Source organism: Brugia malayi (assembly GCF_000002995.4).
Source record: "Brugia malayi strain FR3 genome assembly, contig: Bm_v4_ChrX_scaffold_001, whole genome shotgun sequence".
NCBI classification, from domain to species: domain Eukaryota; kingdom Metazoa; phylum Nematoda; class Chromadorea; order Rhabditida; family Onchocercidae; genus Brugia; species Brugia malayi.
In genome coordinates this window covers 11,431,072-11,450,473 of record NW_025062479.1, presented here as the reverse complement: position 1 = coordinate 11,450,473, position 19,402 = coordinate 11,431,072, and the positions used below count along the sequence as shown (strand labels likewise).

At 32.0% G+C, this 19,402-nt stretch overlaps 3 protein-coding genes across 3 annotated transcripts; 2 read left to right on the top strand and 1 right to left on the bottom strand.

Annotated features, from left to right (window-relative positions):
* Positions 1 to 492: 492 nt before the first annotated feature.
* On the bottom strand, positions 493 to 3,875 carry Bma-znf-207 (Zinc finger protein 207, putative; the record flags this gene model as incomplete). The annotated part of the gene is made up of 9 exons (XM_043074500.1): positions 493 to 559; positions 707 to 785; positions 1,322 to 1,340; positions 1,471 to 1,708; positions 2,350 to 2,503; positions 2,655 to 2,735; positions 2,835 to 2,937; positions 3,052 to 3,178; positions 3,835 to 3,875. The coding sequence occupies 9 exons, from the start codon at positions 3,873 to 3,875 to the stop codon at positions 493 to 495; spliced, it is 909 nt and encodes a 302-aa protein (XP_042930434.1).
* Positions 3,876 to 5,111: 1,236 nt separating this feature from the next.
* On the top strand, positions 5,112 to 7,079 carry Bma-tsg-101 (conserved hypothetical protein,hypothetical protein; the record flags this gene model as incomplete). The annotated part of the gene is made up of 6 exons (XM_001893201.1): positions 5,112 to 5,315; positions 5,558 to 5,752; positions 5,843 to 6,146; positions 6,318 to 6,454; positions 6,572 to 6,673; positions 6,894 to 7,079. The coding sequence occupies 6 exons, from the start codon at positions 5,112 to 5,114 to the stop codon at positions 7,077 to 7,079; spliced, it is 1,128 nt and encodes a 375-aa protein (XP_001893236.1).
* A 6,814-nt stretch (positions 7,080 to 13,893) lies between these two features.
* Positions 13,894 to 18,954, top strand: Bma-unc-33 (Amidohydrolase family protein; the record flags this gene model as incomplete). The annotated part of the gene is made up of 11 exons (XM_043074499.1): positions 13,894 to 15,041; positions 15,428 to 15,596; positions 16,009 to 16,227; positions 16,468 to 16,608; positions 16,950 to 17,084; positions 17,222 to 17,322; positions 17,501 to 17,714; positions 17,925 to 18,092; positions 18,438 to 18,518; positions 18,602 to 18,740; positions 18,872 to 18,954. 11 exons carry the CDS (start codon positions 13,894 to 13,896, stop codon positions 18,952 to 18,954), a joined length of 2,598 nt encoding a protein of 865 aa, XP_042930433.1.
* Positions 18,955 to 19,402: the final 448 nt, after the last annotated feature.

Sequence of the window (19,402 nt, the reverse complement as noted above, 5' to 3'; positions counted from 1 at the left end):
TCGGACATCAAAGCAAGCATGGAGTGGCGGTCTACTGTGGCTGAAGTAATTTAATGTAGGTGGTGTTTAAATATTGGTCGCTGATTTCCAAGAAGCCGAAACACTGGACCTTCCTGGTGCCATTCGGACATCATGGTGGGTGACTGTTCCGCATGTTCAAATTTGGTGTAGTATAAAATTCGATGGAAGGGATGCGACCCTATCCCATCAGATTTCATACCCGGTTCGCAGAGCTTCACACAACTTTTTACAAAAGGTGCATACATCTCTTGGATGTGTATTATGCACTTATGTTGCTGTATGTCAGATAATCCAAATGAAAACTTTATTTAATAAAAGGGAGCAAAACTTACCGACAATCGATATCAGCATACAATACAATTACATACGAAAAAAAAAAAAAACAATGAGGGGAAGAGAAGATAATGCAACGTGGTCGATCGATCACAATTCCGGCGCCAATCGTTCCAGCTTACTTTTTGCAAAGCGCAATCAATCCCCACTTTTCTTCACACGAATAACAAATTCTGACAGTGATAATGGAGGAAACAGGATTCCTCTGAAAAGAAAAATACTGCTGGCGAAAATCAGTGAACAAAACTTTACGAACTAAGCTGCAGATACTTACTTCAGTACAGTTTCGATCGTAATAAACTTCAGAAGGAAATAAAAAAGTAAAATATTATACTTCGAACAGTAAACTTACTTGTCAATCTCCCATCCTACGGCACAACTTGTGAATGCAGAAAACCAAATACGTAATCCACAAAATCCGCTTCCAAGTCCTTCAGGTATAAGGATTCAGAGGTATAAGGAATTCAGAGCCCGAGCATCCCAACCTCTCCACTTTTGAGGACACAAAAATAAAGTTCTATCACAAATTAATTGTGAAGATATCGACATTAACTGTCGCAAAATATTAAACTCACAGAAAAAAGCTGCCAAAGACCCGCAGCAGTTGCTGAAACCTTGAAGACAATGGGAGTGCCAAAAACGTACAGGAAATGTTTTATAACCTTTTTTTGATGATCAAGAAAACACTACCCACCTGCTTCCAGGACTAACCTTTACAATTAAAACTGTGTGACACGGTCGGAAACTGTCGTTTCAGCTCTTTCTAAAGGTTCCACAACGCAGAGCTTATGATGAATTTATGCAAAGAAACTATGTAGGAAATCAAGTGACCTACTTATAAACTATTAAAAACTGCCTTTAAACTTATCGCACAAAATAGTTATAATCAGATATGTCTTGAAAAAGATGGAGAGAAAACTTACCTTACAAAATTTCGAGTTCACTACCAATCAGATGAATCCCTTACTGATTGCTAACCGTTCCTCCTGGAAGAAATATCCTGTGTTATCCGAGGAAATCAAATAATTTAACCAAGAAAAAATAAATTTGCTTTCTGAATACGGTACAATCAGAAACGAATCTTTAAAGACTTCAACTCTATATAAAATAACATACCAAAGATATATCTTCGTCTGGATGCATAATGTGTATTTTTGCCCCCAGTCTTTGGATATGATTTGGCATTTCTCGCATCCGCTCCGGTTCTGCATTTTTACTAGAAGAAGGGTCACTATAGGCTGGAAAAGCTGCTGGTACAGTAGGTGTAGGCTGTGTATTGATTGTCCCCGGACCAGGAATTCCGGGTACTCCTATCGGCCCATTTGGTAGCGGTACCCGAGAGGGTAAATTTACGCTGCAACGAATTCTCGATTATATACTGAAATACTTTTAAGCAGGCATACAGAAAATAACGAAGCAGTTGGTGCTAATTAATGCAATTAATCCACCCATTCAGTATTTCGAAATTTTAGGTTCCGAGTGTAATGCAAACACTGGCAAATTCTCTCAGAGGCAGGAACAGTAGGTAACCGCAAGAGTTTGGACTAATAATCAAGAAATCCTATGAATTGAGATTATGAAAGGAGTTAAACAAATCTTATCCATGTGCTCAGTCAGTGCTATCTCCCACCACTCTTATCTTCCTATCATCCCAAACAATAAAAAATGGAAACAAGTTCCTCTGCAACATATAATACGCGAGATTATTAAAACCTACAAAATTCTCCAGGATTTTTTATACAGGATTATATATATATATATATTCTAGCAAATGAGGAATACTATATATTTAATCACACTTCATTTGTGAATGACTATAATCGAAGACAATGCTGGCACAATATCTAATTTCAGCTGTTTTCTCGTTACCACTTCTATATGAAATATAATTTATCTGCCATAATCTGCTACTAAATCAGTTAAAAATAACTAGGTTATCCAGCAGCAGTCTAAAAGACCTATTAAAAGCCGTAAAAGAAAAATAAAAACAGGGACCTTGTGAGTGCAGGTTGAGCGCTACCTGGAGGCATGACCGGAAGTGGCGGGAGAGCTCTTGGCGGTGCCGGCACTCCTGGCATAAATGGAGGCCCGAATGGTGGCATCCCTGAAGGTGGGAGAGGTGGAAAACCGGGAATCATAGGTGGTATACCTGAAACACAACACGAATTTTTGAAATAGGAAAGTCAATTGATATATGAAATTACTTTCTCCTTTATTTTTCTTTGGTTTTTTTAATTTTTGATCGGATTTTATCACGTCCCGAAGCGTATGAGATTGATACGATTAAAAAATCAATTTACCTGGAGGTAGCATTGGAAATGGCGCTATAAGAGGAGGCACTGGAGCAGCTGTATTCTTCGACTCCTTCTTCGCACTTTCCTCTACAAGAAAAAGCTCCATTATTTTTTGGGAAGAACATCAAACTGGAAGACCAGTCAGGAGAGTTAAAACATTTACAATAAAACGGAAAGTTTCCGGACCTTGAGCATCATCGGGAATACCTTCCATACCATAAACTTCCACTTCAACTGAATCTTTACCAGGTAAGGCAGCAGGAATCTTATCTATCGTTTCTTTGTGCACCTTAAAAATGAGCAAACTTCAGGAATGGTAAACAGAATGAGCCCGAAGTGATAACACATGCAAAAAAAAGATTAAAACAAAAAATTCTGCTTGTTCAAATTCAACTAATTGGACCTGCATGCAATGGATGGCTAATCCAGGTCCTGTGAAAAGCTTTTTGTGACAAATATGACATTTAAAATGTTTTGCTTTTTGGTGCTGAATTAAAATTTTCTCATCTTCGAATTCGCGATTGCAGTACCTGCAACAGAATAAACAGAAACCATATATTCTATGTAATAGTATTGACCCAAACATTAGGCCTTTTAGAAAAGAAAAAAAAAAAACACGATTTCAGGAGATGGCCGCACTGAACATTACATTAAGTAGCATAAAAATCTCTGAAAAGATTCACTAAAACATATCGTCAAAATAACAGATTAAAACTACCAATGAACTTTGATAATTATACTTCACGTAGGATTTCTCATAGAATTGAATCTTATCCATCCATATCGCTTTCATTTACTTTAAGACATCCCTGTCGAATTTTATTCTACACTGGCTCATACTAACTAATAACTCAACAACTATTATATTTTCTTATTAATCATATACTTAAGCCATCAATTTATACTTACAAATTCGAGGAAAAATAAAGGAAAGAGAATAGTGAAAGAAGAAAAAAAAACATTTGGTACTAAAGATTTGATGTGCTTAATTCTATGCTCAACTCTTTAACCAATCAGACAAACTTAAAACCTAACTAAAATCTTACCTTAAAGAAATAGGCAAAGTTACTACACATATATCCCTACATATATGAATTTAAACAAAGCTATCTCAACAGGCCTTTGTTTTTCAGCAGAAAGAAAGCCAAGCATTTTGAATTCTTCCATAAACATTAAAATAGCTTACCAACACCAAGGCTTAGCGGCACGCTTTTTTTTCCGACCCATATCTTCGATAATAAGCAGTTAGCACCAGAAAGAACAGCTTACCAAAAATTTTTTTTTCCTCAGTGAAACAAAAAGCAATCCTGAAAACAAAAGGAATTGATGCCACAAAAAAAGTAGGCTCCTGGATAATTTCAAATGATGATACAATTTCAAACTGTTAACATCATACAATTTTCTTCTCTCCTCCAAACAACCCATATTATTTTAATTACCCCTAAATAATCATCAGCTCCAGACAACGTTAACCATCATTGATCATTAAGGGATACTGTCACATCACAATGAAACTAAAAGACGCAATAAGAAAAAAGGAAAAGAAAATACCACCAATTTCACTTGCGCCTTCAATTATGTGCAAAGCGCAGGAAACAATTGGCAAATCTAAGCATACAGATCAAAGCATAAACAATTTGGTGTAGATACATTTTTTGACTATGCACCATATAATCGTTATCGATCTTTACATCTCCTCATTTACACCACTCCTTTCCCTTCTCAATTATCCTCTTCCTTCTAATCTCTCAAATACTAAGCTCTTTTGTCGACCTCCCTATTCTTCACCCTCTCACAAATCCCTGAGCTATTTCGCATCCTCGATACCTAATGCCTCACAGTTTATACCTCCAACATAGTTGTTCGGAATAGGTTAAAAATCGATACGCCACGCATGGTATCACAAATGAGACGGTATGAAATTCATATGGATCTGAAAAGCGAAGGCTGTTTTCATGTAATGTATGTAATTTGCATCTTGTTTGCTGTGTGGTGAGTGGCACGTGAAGTGGCCGTGTTATTCACTGCACTTTATGGCGGCTTGCATTCATGGATTAATTTTTGAAAAAAGTGTTTGGCTTGCATAGTTTTCGCCAATAAACTAATAAATCTTGATGCTGATGTTTGACCTAGTCATCTTTTTTTTTTGTATTACTGATCTATGTAAGTTTGGTTATGGAACTGACTGATAATAAATAGGCAATTAAGGTACAATCAATGTGATTGGCTATCAGGGAGATAGTCAGTTATTTAATGGATAGTAAGTCAGTCAGTAAGTATTTAAACGATCATTTCTCTATCGTTAATATCAAATTTTTATTTTCAAATAAGCATCGATCAGGTCGAGAGATGTTGGATAAACAAGCAAAACAGTCCCGTGAACTTACTGAGCACTCATTATGTAGAAATGTAAATTATCACGAACAGTATAGTAGCAGTAATTATGGATGAATTCTTATAGTAATGACAAATAATGCCGTGTCATCGACTGTTACTGCTTTGCTGAATCGAGCTAAAGCAAAATATGTGGATACGGCGAAGATTGACATACTGTCAGCTTTAAGTGGTTTTCCTGATCTCACACCAAACGTTGAAGATTTCATTTACCCTGACAAGACGTGTACGCTTGCATTTTGTCTGAAGGGCACTATTCCTGTTTTTTATAAGGTTTGTTTTCTTTTAAGATCGTACCTTGTTTTGCGGACAGATAATCGTTTTATTCTTCCCATGTGATTTTACTTTGTACATGCAGTATTATACTTTGTTATATGTTATTTCGATCTCTTTCCTCTTCTTAGACATTTTGTTCATTTGGGTTTTGTTTGTCGGACAAACAATACAAGTGCAAGTGTGCTCTCAAATTTCCATTTACATAGTGTTTTTGTTAATTTAAGGAAATTTTTTCTCAGGGCAAAACATACAACATACCAGTAGCTTTATATCTCTGGGACACTCACCCTTATTATGCGCCAATATGTTACGTGTGTCCAACGCCGAACATGGTGCTGAAGGAATCAAAAACGGTGGATGACCTAGGACGCATCTCTTTGCCGTACCTTAGTGATTGGACTTTCCCAGGATATGATTTAAGTGGCTTATTACAGGTAATTTTTCCACGTACGAAAGTCAGTTGTTTTGCAAATGAAAAAAGTACTGGTCTTAATAAGAAATTCATAACATTTGTATGTTTTTAGGTTATGGCAATGTGCTTCCAAGATTCCTGCCCCGTCTTTGCGAGGCCTGGCAGCAATTCACATGTATCAGCTGTTGGATCGGTATGGGATCGGTCTGCTGGTCAAATTCAAAGCTACATACCATATCCAGTTTCGAATACATCTGGAGTACCGCCGTATCCAACGTCATTTACTTCTTATTATCCTTTGATGCCATCTTTCAATGATAATGTTAGCAGTGGCACAGTTCAACCGGAACACTTGAAAGCATCGGTGATGAGTGCTGTTGAACACAAAATTAGACAGCGCCTTCGCGAAAAATTAGGTATCGTTTCAATTGTTAATAGAAATATTTGTGCTTTTTTGCGCTGGGTTTTGAAAAATTCTGTTTAGTGTGTCATCAAAACTTCTAAATTTGATACTTGACATGTTCTTGTGTTTTACATCACCTTCTGCTTCTCTAGCTAGGTTTTCAGCCTTTTAAATAGATTTATAGGAACAATGCATGCGGAATTAGCCTCAATAAGACAAACTCATGCAGATTTACGTGCCGGCCAACAGAAGCTCAAAGTTATTTTGGACGATTTAGCGCAAGAACAAAAACGGATGGAGGGCGCACTGATTGTGTATCAGGTACTTATGCCGTTTATATGGGCTTTTATCTGTTTTCGCGTTTCCGAAAATTCGTTTAAGTATCTTTTGCTGAATTTTTTTTTTTTCATTGATTGTGAGAATAGCCTTGATTTTTAGGAAAAGAAAGCCGAAATTAGCTCTGTTTTATCAACGTCGTCCCCGGAAAAAACTGTTGAAATTGATCAGGTGATTGATGCTTGTACACCCTTGCACAAACAGGTTAGTTTTTTCGAAAGCTAAAAGATCTGAAGTAAACTATGTAGTAATTCAATTTTTCACCTTAAATGGTTAGAAAAATCAAAATTAAAATTTGAATTAGAAAAGTGACAATCATTCCAAGCATGTGATCAGGGAAAATTTCTTTTGTTTTTCAAATTTTGTTACGTTGAAAGTAACCTCTAGTCGCATTGTTAACGGTAGATTTACAAACCTATTGCAGTTACTGTGTTGCTACGTTTATGACTGTGCTATCGACGATGCTATCTATTTCCTTGGTCAAGCGCTAAGTCGTGGTCGCATCAGTTTAACAAATTATTTGAAAGAAGTACGTCAGCTTTCACGCCGGCAGTTTATTTATCGTGCAACGCTTCAGAAATGCCGTATTAAAGCGAAAATGCCTGTATAAGACTGACTTTTTTTTTGTCTGTCGTTTAACGTAATGTTTTTTTCCCTCCCATATCGAAATGTTTTTCATTGTGAAGGAAGGAAAAGGATGTTCGTGTGTGAATGTATGGTTTTTGAAATCCCTATTCTGTTAGGTAAATTTCAGACTAATTGATCGATTATTTATATTGATACGACTTCACAGTTTTTTATAAGTGTTTCGATGCTGTGTTATGCATGCTTTTCGGTGCATTTTTCTCCATGAAAATATAGCAACTTCCATGAAATGGAAAAAAAAAAAAGATATAGCAACTTCCATTTCATGGAAGTCTTTTTTTATTTCGTTTTCCTCTTTGCACTGATATCATTTACCTCTGGGCGGAATCAGTTCTTTTTCTTACCAAACAGAAATGTTAGGTTTTTTGAAATATGGCAAGGTCTTGTTCTAGCTTCAAAACAACATTTAATTGAAGCCAACATTCTATCAAAAATATTATGCAGGTATGATTTGTTTCTGAAACGTTTTATTTTAATGTTTAGGAAAATTTGTTACATAATGTTAGTAAGGCCACGGAATGCTGCCTTCAATTAAATAATTTGGAAAAATATATGGGAAAAAATCTGATGTATTTCTAGAATGGGTTATTGGTTTTGTAATAGCAAAATCAAAATTCATTCCTTCGTGAATTGTTCGTTTATGTGTTCTGTAATAATGATGAGTTGAAACTGATGATTAGATTTCAGATTCATAAAATGTAAAAGTTTTTCGTTTTTTTCTTTTTTTTTTTCTTTTTTTATTGGAATTTATGAATTTTACTACCTAGTGATGTTCATTATATAAATTATGTTGAGTGTATAGGAGCATTTCTGTTAGTATGAAGTCAGTGCATCGGTACTGAAGTGGTCATCGTTATTATGCTTTCTGTAATTATTGCATATAAAATTTTGCTAACATCTTTTTTTATCAACAGAGTTTTATTCATGTGATGATAAAGTAAGAATTCATAAAGTCATATAAAGTATCTAGCCTGTTTGCCCATATCTTTGGAGATTTTTTCAACCTTATTACTGTCTCTACAGAAAATATCGTGTTATTTATAGCTTTTTTTTTTTTCGGACGGAAATTTGGAAATCAAGCTACTTTCCCATGAGAAATATTTTTAAGATCGTTAATAATAATAATGATAATAACCAATCTCTTCCCAAACACTGGTCACATTGATCGTCTATACACCATTAATGTGTTGTGGCGAAGTAAATGATTCATTAAGTACGATTAATATCCATTGTGCATGGTGTATGTAAAACACGCACCTAGTTATGTGCCTGTATGCAGGGTGTATGTATGACATGGACGGTAAAATTATGCACATCTTTAAGGAGTTGATTTATATGGAATTCTGTTTTCCGATATTTTGTAACTTAATATGACCTACATATAACATGTTCTCTAGTCTATGATCTTATTACTACTATGTTAGTGCTAATGCTTGTACTAATGTTTGTGCTTGTGCTAAGATGCCTTTCATAGTGACTGGATTGTGGCAATATATAAATCTGTTCCGGGAAAGAATAGTCGATTCAGTTCATTTAGCTTACATAAAGTCATGTGTATTCTCGATTCTCGACTTGCTCAAACCCTTCTTTTTCTTACATAGATTTCATTCATTTTCTTTCTCCCTTCTCTCTCCCGCGTTTCATTGTGTCTTTACAAGAAAAATATGGAAGGAAAGAAGGAAGGGAAGAGGGAAAGAAAGGAAAGGATCGAATTGTGGTGGAATAAAAAAAGAAATTTTTTTTTTCAGGAATGTTATAATATTTAATCCATTTTAATTCTTTCAATTCCTATCCTCTTCATTCTCCGTTTCTCAATATCAATTCTCCTTTCATTTCTTTCCTTACTCTATCATACAACGATATGTTTTCATTTACCTTCTAAAAATATCAATATATTATTTACTTTCTGTTTCTTCCGTTCTCTCCTCTCACTCTCCTGTCTACCTCCTCATACTTCCCCCTTCGTGCTTCATATTTCCTCGTTTGTTTTGTTCAATTTTTCCTTTTCTTTTAACTTTGAAACAAAGTTTTTAGTTCTTGTCAACATTATACATTTCCTTTCTCCCACTTTAATCCTCTTATTTTTTTGTCCTTTTTTTTTACCATATTTTTCTATTTTATTGAAAAAAAGAACATTTTTTCTTTTTTCTCATTAATAGACCTATTTGTTCAGATAATATTAAATGTTTGGGATCTTTTTCAGCAATTAAAATTAAAGGGGAGAGAGAAACAGAGAGAGGGAGAGAAAGAGTGGGAGAGAGAATAAGGACAGAATGAGGATTGAAAGAAAATGATCGGCTTTAAAAGATTGTAGACTTTGTGAGGAATTGATTTTCTTCACTTCGGAATTTTCTGGCAGTCGGCAACAAACAACGTAATTAACGGATTAATGCTTCATTTTCAAAAAGAAAAGGAGAAATGAATGAATTTTTTTAAATTACACTAAATGACACACCAATCAATTTGTGATGATTTTGATGATTTATGATCCACGATTCAACATGTAACATGTCAGAGATTCTGTGATTTCCCTCTATGATTATTTTTCTGATTTCATTTGAGTGCATGTATAACATCGAGGGACAGAGAGAGGGAGGGAGAAAGAGAGAGGGAGAGAAAGAGTGTACTTTGCTTCCGAGTGTACTTTAAAATTTTCAAAGAAATTCGTAGATTCTTATTAATTCAGCAGTGTTTTAATTATTTATGTGTTTTTTGTTTCTTTCTTTTTTATCTTTCTTCCACTGAATTAACGGAAATGAGATGAATAAATTTCCTTTTTTTAGATTTTTATCTGCCAATTGTTTATTTTCGTTTTTAAAAGTGTCTTGCATATATTATTAATAAGTTTATTGGATGAAATTTTAAATTTTCATATGTTAAACTGTTTGATAGCATTAATTCTATTTGCTTTTGCATGATCTAAATTAGCCAGATGATATTGGGAGAGGGAAGAACTAAAAGCAACCATTCTTTTCCTGAACTTTTTTTCCGTGTTTTTTTTTTTATGGACATTGATATTTTGCGAAAAATTATTTTTCCCTTCTTAAATTAAAATTTTTATTATTAGAGAATTTAAATAAAAGTATGAAAATTATCTTTTTTATAATCGACCATTTTCTATTTTTCTTACCTTTCCATTCCTTATCCTTTCTTTTTTGTAGTGTAAAATGAGGTTAAATTTTCTTGATTTGATAGACTATCAATTTCAATAACATTTGCAATTGACTAGAATACTTAAATGGAAATTTCTATCAAATTAAGCATCACAAAATCATTATAATTTTCATCTCATATTGTAAAACTTGTTTTTTGATGGAAAAAATTTTCATCCATTATCTGAATGACATTTTGCTAGAAAATACAATTTTTTGAGAAAAAATTTCAATGTGAATTCTTTTTTTGAAAACTAAATTTTAGTAAAGAAGAAATATGCTACACATAATGTGTGATATAAATAGAGATATGAAGAATGCAGTAGTTGAATGTTACATGTTTTTGAACTAGAATTAGTTTGATTGAACTGTATGATAATCCAATTAATCAACTACATTAAATCAATTAGTATCATGCACTGAATTTAAAAAACATGAGTGATAAGATAATTATCGATGAGTGAAAAATTTCTTGTAGAGTTTTAAATTACCCTTGAAACATTATTTAAGGATCACACCGTGTTTTAATATTTGTTTTCATCCGCATTAGATCATATCAGTTGATGGTTTGTTTATTTCACTCATCAGTTATCATTCATATTCATTACGTGAGAAAATATAGGTTAATGAAATAAACATATTAAAAATTTAAATAATCTACAAACTTTGATCTTCTAAACTGCAATAAAAATTTAAACAAAAAATCTAGAAATAAGTAATCAAACGATTGCATTTGATATGATAGTAATTTATTGACGTATTATATCTGCTTATATATATATTTTATCTCTATCGGTTAATTTTTAGTGATTTTTTTCAATTTTTTTCGGGAATGAAATTGAACAATGTTAAAATTTTATCCTATTCTGCTCGAAAAAACACCAAGATATAAATGAAAATTAAATTCAAATTTCTTTTTCTTTTTTTTTTTTTTTTCATAAGTTTTACAAAATATTATAGAATAAAAGGAAACGTTGAAAAAGAACGTATGTTTATAAAAGCTAAATATTTGCCTTATCACTTTCTTTCATCATGAACGTCTAACATTTTAATCAAATTTGTATTAAACGAATGTTGACATCATTGTTTTCATCATTTTTATAATTATTTGTGTAATATAATATGTCCGATATTTTCAACAGTGTTAATACTATCCGCGAAATTATGATAAAATCTCCCACTTAGAAGTTTCATTTTCAATTTTATAGAAATCTAAATAACTCATTTTAATTATTCATATGTATTTAAATAAATAAGTTGTTTAATTAATTAAATATAGATATAATTAAATAAATAAATGAAACGAATATATATGTTTTCCCCGTTCCTTATTTATTTATTCATTTATAACATTTGATTTATCAATTTCTCATTTCATTATCATTTTATGAACTGCCGCTGCTGCTGATGTTTTTCTTTGTTATCTTCTTAAAATTTCATTACAAGTGAAAAAAACTTTTCTCTTTAAATTTCGTTGTTGCCTTTTTTTTAAAAAAATGAAAACTTGCAAAAATTTATCTATTTTATTCACGAAATCAATTTGGTATCCCACCATTTCTTTTTTTTCTTTTTTTTTTTTTTTTTTTTTTTTCATTCCTAAAGTTTCTGCGACTATTTTGCAATTATATGTATTTTTTTTCAAATTTAACTTCCAAATGTGTAAACTTTTTTCCTTTTTATTGCAGTATTTTGATAGTTTCACCAAAATTACAGCTACTTATGAATTCAGCTATGATTATTGTTTCCATTTCTAATTATTTTTGGTCTTGTTTAAAATAATAAGGAAATTTTACTATTAAATAGTTTTGTGAAGTTGGTAGCAGCAATTTTTCAATTTTTCTTTCTTATCGATTTCAAACAAATATGTAATTTTTCACTTCTTATTTTAATTATAAAATGTTGAGGGAAAAATAATTCGTATTGGGAGTTTTAAGAATGATCATATATTTTCATATCAGTGTGTCTAATCGTAAGAGATTTGTATAACTTATTAATTCTCTTTTTTTCTTTTCTTACTTTGTTTTAAATATTTAAGTAATATTTTTTGACATATAAATAAAATATACGTTTTGACGCTAACAACATTTCAATGTGATATGGAGTAAATTTCTTTTTCAGTTCTTTTAATATTATTGATTGGGTTGGAGGAAATTTTCAATGTTACATTTTTTAGAAAAACAAAAATTCGTAAAGAAAGGAAAGCAAAGTTAGTAAAATAATAGAGAAATATAACACAAGATTTACAAATTATATAGTGGTATTTTTATCAATACTTTTTCTCTTCTATTTCTATGCAATCCTTTCAATTTCAAATAGAGAAAGAAGAATTTCCTTTTGCATGTTAATTTTTTTTCTTTTTTTTAAAAAAAAATTTTATATTTTGTTAATTTTATTTGGTTTGAATGATAGAGAATGAGATATGATAAAAAATAAATAACATAATAAATTCAATGATTTAGTTTGAGACGATCAGAAAAGCAGAAAATTATGTTAGAAAATTGATAAAATAGCAGCTAATTGGATGTGACATAAAAGGACAAATAGTAGCGTTCACTAATATTTATCGATAAGTTTATTTCTTATCCATTGATTTGTTGTAATTTTTGTTTTCATCTCTTCCACATATTATTGTAATTATAAAAATTCATTTTATTTTCCTTTTTTTAGTATAGAAGCAAAAAGAAAAGAAAAATGGTTTTTTTATTTTTGAAACTCTTTTCATTTTATAAATTCCTAAAAAATTATTCCATTTCCACGGTATATCTTTTTTTAACAATTAAATTGCTATTTCCGTTTCCAAAAAGAAAAAAAGAAACTCTTCAGTGACCTTGTTCCATTTAATTACTTTAATTATGCGTAATTTATTACTTCTTTTTCTTTTCTCGGTAGAAACCAAAAAAAGAAACGAAACGACAAATGCATATCTGTTTTGATCAGTCAAACAATCTATCAGTAACCTCATTCGTACACCATCCTGTGTGAATTTCTTTTTTTCTATTTTTTCCACTCTTCTGAGCTTAATTATATTTCATCATTTAGTCTTATTATGCTAATTTAGGCTCTTTTGTGATATATGTTAAAGTCATCTAACATTTTGTATTTCCTGCAATTTTAACATTTTATTTCCTTTGAAATCTCTGAATTTTCAAAAAAAAAAAAAATGTGGAGAGGAGAAAAGTGATTCTTATTTCACCCAATGCTTTGAAATCTTATAATTATGGCTCGTTTTGATTCGAAATTTGAAGCGTTCGAGCGAATATAATAGTATCTTATTTTAGGATAATTTATGTAAGGAAATTTGATTGCATACTGTGGTCATTATTTCAAATCATTTGCAAGAGATGGAACTAGAAATCTGAGGACAATATGTGGTGAAAGAAGACTGTCAACATTTCATTCATAAAGTAAGTGGTGGTCGTTTGAACGCGACCAAACGATACAGCCAAAATTTTCCCATTCTTAGCGCCCCTTAAGGGGCATTTATGTACTTTTAATATCCGGTCAACACCCAATTCACCAATTGAAGTTTGCTATAGCGAAAAAAAGCTAAAACATGATATTTCGTCCGATGGGTTACGTGATACAGGAAATGGTACCAGTGATAATGATGGTACCATTTCTTATAGAATGACATCGCAAATTTTTACTAAGAAGAAATCGAAGCCTATAACACCAACACCATTATCACATGTGATACAGTCGAAATCACCGGATAGAACTGGATCACGTTCGTCAACTTCCGCATCATCTAATGTTAGTCGTTCACCGCGTCCAAGAAGTAAAGCAAGCAGTACATCAATTAGAAACGTAATGCAAGATAACACAACAACAACAACTACTACTACAACCACAACAACAACAAATGCTGCAGTCGTATCATCGAAGCGTTTGGTCCGAAAAGGCTTAGAAGTTTCACCGGCAATGCTGGAATTTTTCGGGATGAAACCAATTACACATCCAAATGCGTGTTTTCAATTTATGGAAGAACGTGATGTACCATCGTCTAAAAAAGATAAAACATGTGGAGAAGCAACGAAAGGCAATCTTTCAACTACTACAAGTGGTAACAGTAATGCGGATGAAGTAGCTGAAAACAGACATATGAAAGGATATGAAAAATATTTGGGAGAACCAGGACCAGAGCATTTTCCTGGTGTGGAAAATGGAAAAGAGGATACAAGTGATCGTTATATGGATAATATGATTCAAATAATAATGGATGAAAAAGAGAAAGAGAAAGAAATAGCATTAGGCCAAATGATGAGTAGTATATCGAGAGAAGAAATAAAACGACTTGCCAAGAATAGCTTAGGCCATGAGTATCAACAAACACATGAGCCTGGTCCGGAATATTTCAGCCGTACGACTGATGATGAGAATGGAACGACTAAGATAGATGATGAAGGGATAGAGAGCAATGGCTTACCAATATCGGCTATACGAGCTGAAGTGGTAAGTCGTGGTGCACCAGCTGCAGCATGTAATATAGCAAAAGAAGGCGGAGGCATCGAAGTAGACGCATTAATGATGGTGACAACGAATGCGACAGCGGATGCGATGAAATCATCAGTTGAAGGAGTAGCAGCAGTAGCAGTAACACTAGCACCACCAGCATCAGCAACAATAACAACGACAACAATAATACCGGTAACAGAAACATCAATGGATTCCGGAAGCGGTGGTACATTTGGAGCTATACTTATTAAGGGCGCACAAATTATTAATGATGATTCAATCTATATAGCTGATGTACTCATCCAAGATGGCATCATCCGGTAAACACTAAGCTTATATTTAATTGAGAAATTTTCATCAGTAAGTTTGCTATGTAAGGGATAATAATTTTTATTTATAGATTTTATTTATATTTTTATTCTTGGATTTTTATTTATAATTTAAATTTCGAAGAGATGGTTCAGTTAAACTGAATAATATTAAAACGAAATTTCTTCTTTTCTTTTATTACAATTAGAACACAATAATTGGGATGAATTTTGGATGGATAGATAAATTTTAAGTTATATTTAAGCTGGATAAAGCAAACTAAAAGAAGAATTAAATTGTATAACCTTAAAAAATAGCTCATTATATACTTGATCAATGATAATTCTGATTTTGCTTGCAATATTTATTTTTGCTGGTGAAAGTAATTAATGTAAAGGGAGTTGTCGAGTAAGATCCAGGAACCACATGGAGCACAGATTATTGATGGTACCGATAAAGCATTAATGCCTGCGGGTATCGAAATTTATACGGAATTCTCATCACTAGATTCTGCAGATGAATTCGAAACCGGTTCAAAAGCTGCATTAGCTGGTGGCACCGCTACGGTACATATATTCCTTTCGTTAATTGATTAAGCATTTTAAATGAATTTTTTGGGTAGGGGATGCAGATCTTTATTCATATATTCAGTAAATGGGAGTATATGTAAAGTTCACTTTATGAATGTCTACTCAACTTCCTCAATTCCTAATTTTATACACTTTACATTATCGATTTTAATTAAAAATTAAATTTGTTACAAAATTTTTATATGCAAACAATTAAACTACATTAACTTTTTTTTGAAATTATTTCTACTATAGTTTCATTTTAGTTAACAATGTTTTCATTCCATCTTTTTCATATTAATTCAAATTCTCTAAAAAACAAAATTTTCAAATTTACATAAATTTTCAAAAAAAATAGTACCTTTTCTTCTTTCTTTCTTTCTTTCTTTATTTTTTTTTTTTTTTTCAGATAATTGATGTAATCCAACCAAAGCCACAAGAAACATTACTTAATGCATATGATCGTTTATGCAAAGTTGCGCAATCAAAATCATTGTGTAATGTTGCATTCAGTGTAGTAATTTCCGAATGGAATGATATGATTAGAAAAGAAATGAATACATTAGTACATGGCAAAGGCATTAACAGTTTTATTATTAATATCCAGAAGGATGAGCAACTTTTTGAGGTTAATTCTTTATTTATTTTCTTTTCTTTAAAAAAAGGTTGATTATCTTGTGTTGTTGTATTTTGCTTTTTAAATTTCAAAATTTGAGATAAAAAGAAATGATGCCATATTTTCTTTAAAAATTAAATGTCGAATTTTCTTCATATATGCTTTTTTTTTTTGTTCCCGTTTTTTCTTCATTTCCTTTATATATATGGAACTTTATCTGTTTTAATTTTTGTCTCTCATACCGAGTTACAGATTTTGGAGTACTGTCGAAGTCTTAGAGTTCATGCTCGTATGATTCCGGAAAATAAAGATATCATTGCTTTGTTGGAAAAACGAGTACGTGCATCTGGTATTAGTGATACGGAATGTTTCCATCTTTCAAGACCGGAAGCGGTATCTTGTTTGTTGCTTTTCTTTCATCACATAAATTCATCATTACTGGAATTTCCAGAAAGTGATATTGAAGACCAACCAAATAATGTATTTGCTACGGTATAACTATTAAATCGTTATAATACATTCAACTATCCTTGCTTTCTTTTATTTCTTGATTTGGTTTGAAATAATAGAAAGGATAAAAGGAAATTATTCGATTATCTATATATGGAATTCAGTTGTCAGGCATCGTGTATTGTCTTTGAATTAATAAATACGCTACTGTGAATTTTGTCGAATTAACGATTTTCCTAATTTTCCCGGATAACTTTTTTAGAATTAATTACATTCTGTTGCAGCTTGAAGCAGATATGGTCAATCGTATTTCTGTACTTTCTAAATTGACTAATTGTCCGGTTGCAGTGATGTCGTTATCTTCTCCAGGAGCTGCTGAAGTTTTGCTGCAACAACGTAGTAATATGCTTATACCAGAGGTAACACTTATAAATTGAATTAACAAACTTTTTTTTCATTTTTTAAGTTCCAATAAATCTATAATTAAGGATAGTTTTGGAATTCCTAAAATTTATCGTTGTAGTAAAATGTGTACAATTATTTTGAATATTTTTAGATTCCCGTAACAGCATTAGATGATGAAGAAAGCAATTCAGCATTGCATACTTCATGGAGATATGCTAAATCACCTTCTGCAGTTATATCTTGTTTTTCTAAGTGACTATTCCTTTTTTTTTTTTTTTATTTTGACTTCTAGAAAGTAAATAAAGGATGATAATTTTGCATTTTACAAATTTAATTTTTGATCTACAATATTTTAAGCATTTAAGATTTGCTGAAGTCGGAAATTTTGTTTAAATACGCAAATTATAATAATTAGAACTAGCATTTTTAGTTTACCATTATGCATTTGTACATCTGGTCGTTGTAAAATGCGAAAAAAGGATTCGGCCATGGAAAATTTCGCTCAAAATGCCATATCCGCAGTGGAAGAAAGAATGTCGATGTTGTGGGTCAAAGGTGTCTTATCGGGATTGATCGATCCGATGCGTTTCGTTGCTATTACTAGTAGTAATGCTGCTAAAGTGTTTAATCTTTATCCCAAAAAGGTTTTTTTCGGCTAGAAATTCCTTCCTTGTTGTTCAATTTTTCGAAATTTGAAGCGTCATGCTTTGTTATTTGACGGATGTCAAAAAAAAAATTTACTTGATTACATGACGAGTGTCAGGAAAAGCTTTATTTGTTTGATAGGCGTAAATTTATATAGCAAGGTAAATAAAAAACGAACAAAAAGCTGTGTATATGGCATGTGTATTTAGGGAAGAATTGCCGTTGGAGCAGATGCGGATTTGGTTTTATGGAAATTAACCATGACGCATCAAGCGTGCACTCTAAATCAGCATCCGTCGGTTTTCAAAATGTCGACTGCCCACTCGAAACCTGTAATGACCATTTGTGGTGGACGAATTGCTTACAGCAATGGAAAGGTTAGGATTTTTGGATTTTTATTTGTCCCAGTAATGTTGAAGAGCTCTAAATGTCTTTAATCGTTTATTTTTACAATATTTGTTTTATCTCTTCGAGAATTTCCAGAAATGAATTTAATCAGATTCGTTACAACTATATTCGGCCATTCACTTCAGCACGTTTAATTATATGCAGAAGAGGAATATAAAGTTTCTGGAAAAGTCTGAATCATTCTGTTTATTTATTCGCTGACCAAGTTCTTGAATATTACATATAATGAAATGAAAAGTGATATAAAAAAATGAAAACTGTTTCAAATTTTAGTTTTTGCTTCCTGTTGATTAATTAATTTAATCAGTTTTCAGTTCGACATAGAACGAGGTAACTTGATGGGGCTTGGATCGCATTCTCCCTATTTATACTGTATGTTGGAGCAGTTGGAAGGGGTTAGTTCATATCAATTACAAATTTATGGAAGTTTTAATTCTTATTTCATTGATTAATCATTTTGAGAAGCAAGCTAATTTAGGTGCAACTTAATGGTGGCATGAATGACAGTATAGCATCGTATAGCAATCATTCAAATCTTAAAGAGAATTGGAGTAATAGTAGCCGATCATTTCCTGTGAAAAGCGTACAAAAGCAACAGTTCGATTCAGTTTATTCCGGTTTATTTCACTTCTTTTTTATTTAAAAATTTCAGTTTTAAGCACTTTAGAAGCTGAAAAAATTTTCTTCACTTAACACTATATTTTTCATGTTTCATTGAGCTTATCATTTCATTTGGTATTGCTTGCAGCAGCTCTCGAAGACACACGTGGTATGCGTGCATCCACAAAAGTACTGAATCCACCAGGTGGACGTTCTACGGGATTCTGGTGATACATTTAATCCAGAAAAGTTCGCCGACTTCAAAATATACCACGCTAATCTGATGAATTTGATTGTATTTTGTAACTTTTCGTGGATAATTATTTATTTTGACGCTGTAAAAATCCAACCTATGTGTAACTTTTAGTCATTTTTAAAATTTCTCAGTAGGAAAGTTTTTTGTTACATTTAGAACTTCTAAATTATGTTAAGTCATTCCTCTTTCATTATTTTATTTGTGCAAATGACAAATTAGTAGTTATTGGTAAATAAAATTATGTTTTAAATACCTGTACATCCGAGAAAAGCATTATAGGTTTGAATATTTAATATGGTGGTTTCAATACTAATTCATCTATTTTTACTTCGGCTATTATTATTATTATTATTATTGCTATTATTAGATCTCATCAATCAACTCATTCCTTCAACTTTTTATAAATAACCAGAACGCCATGCG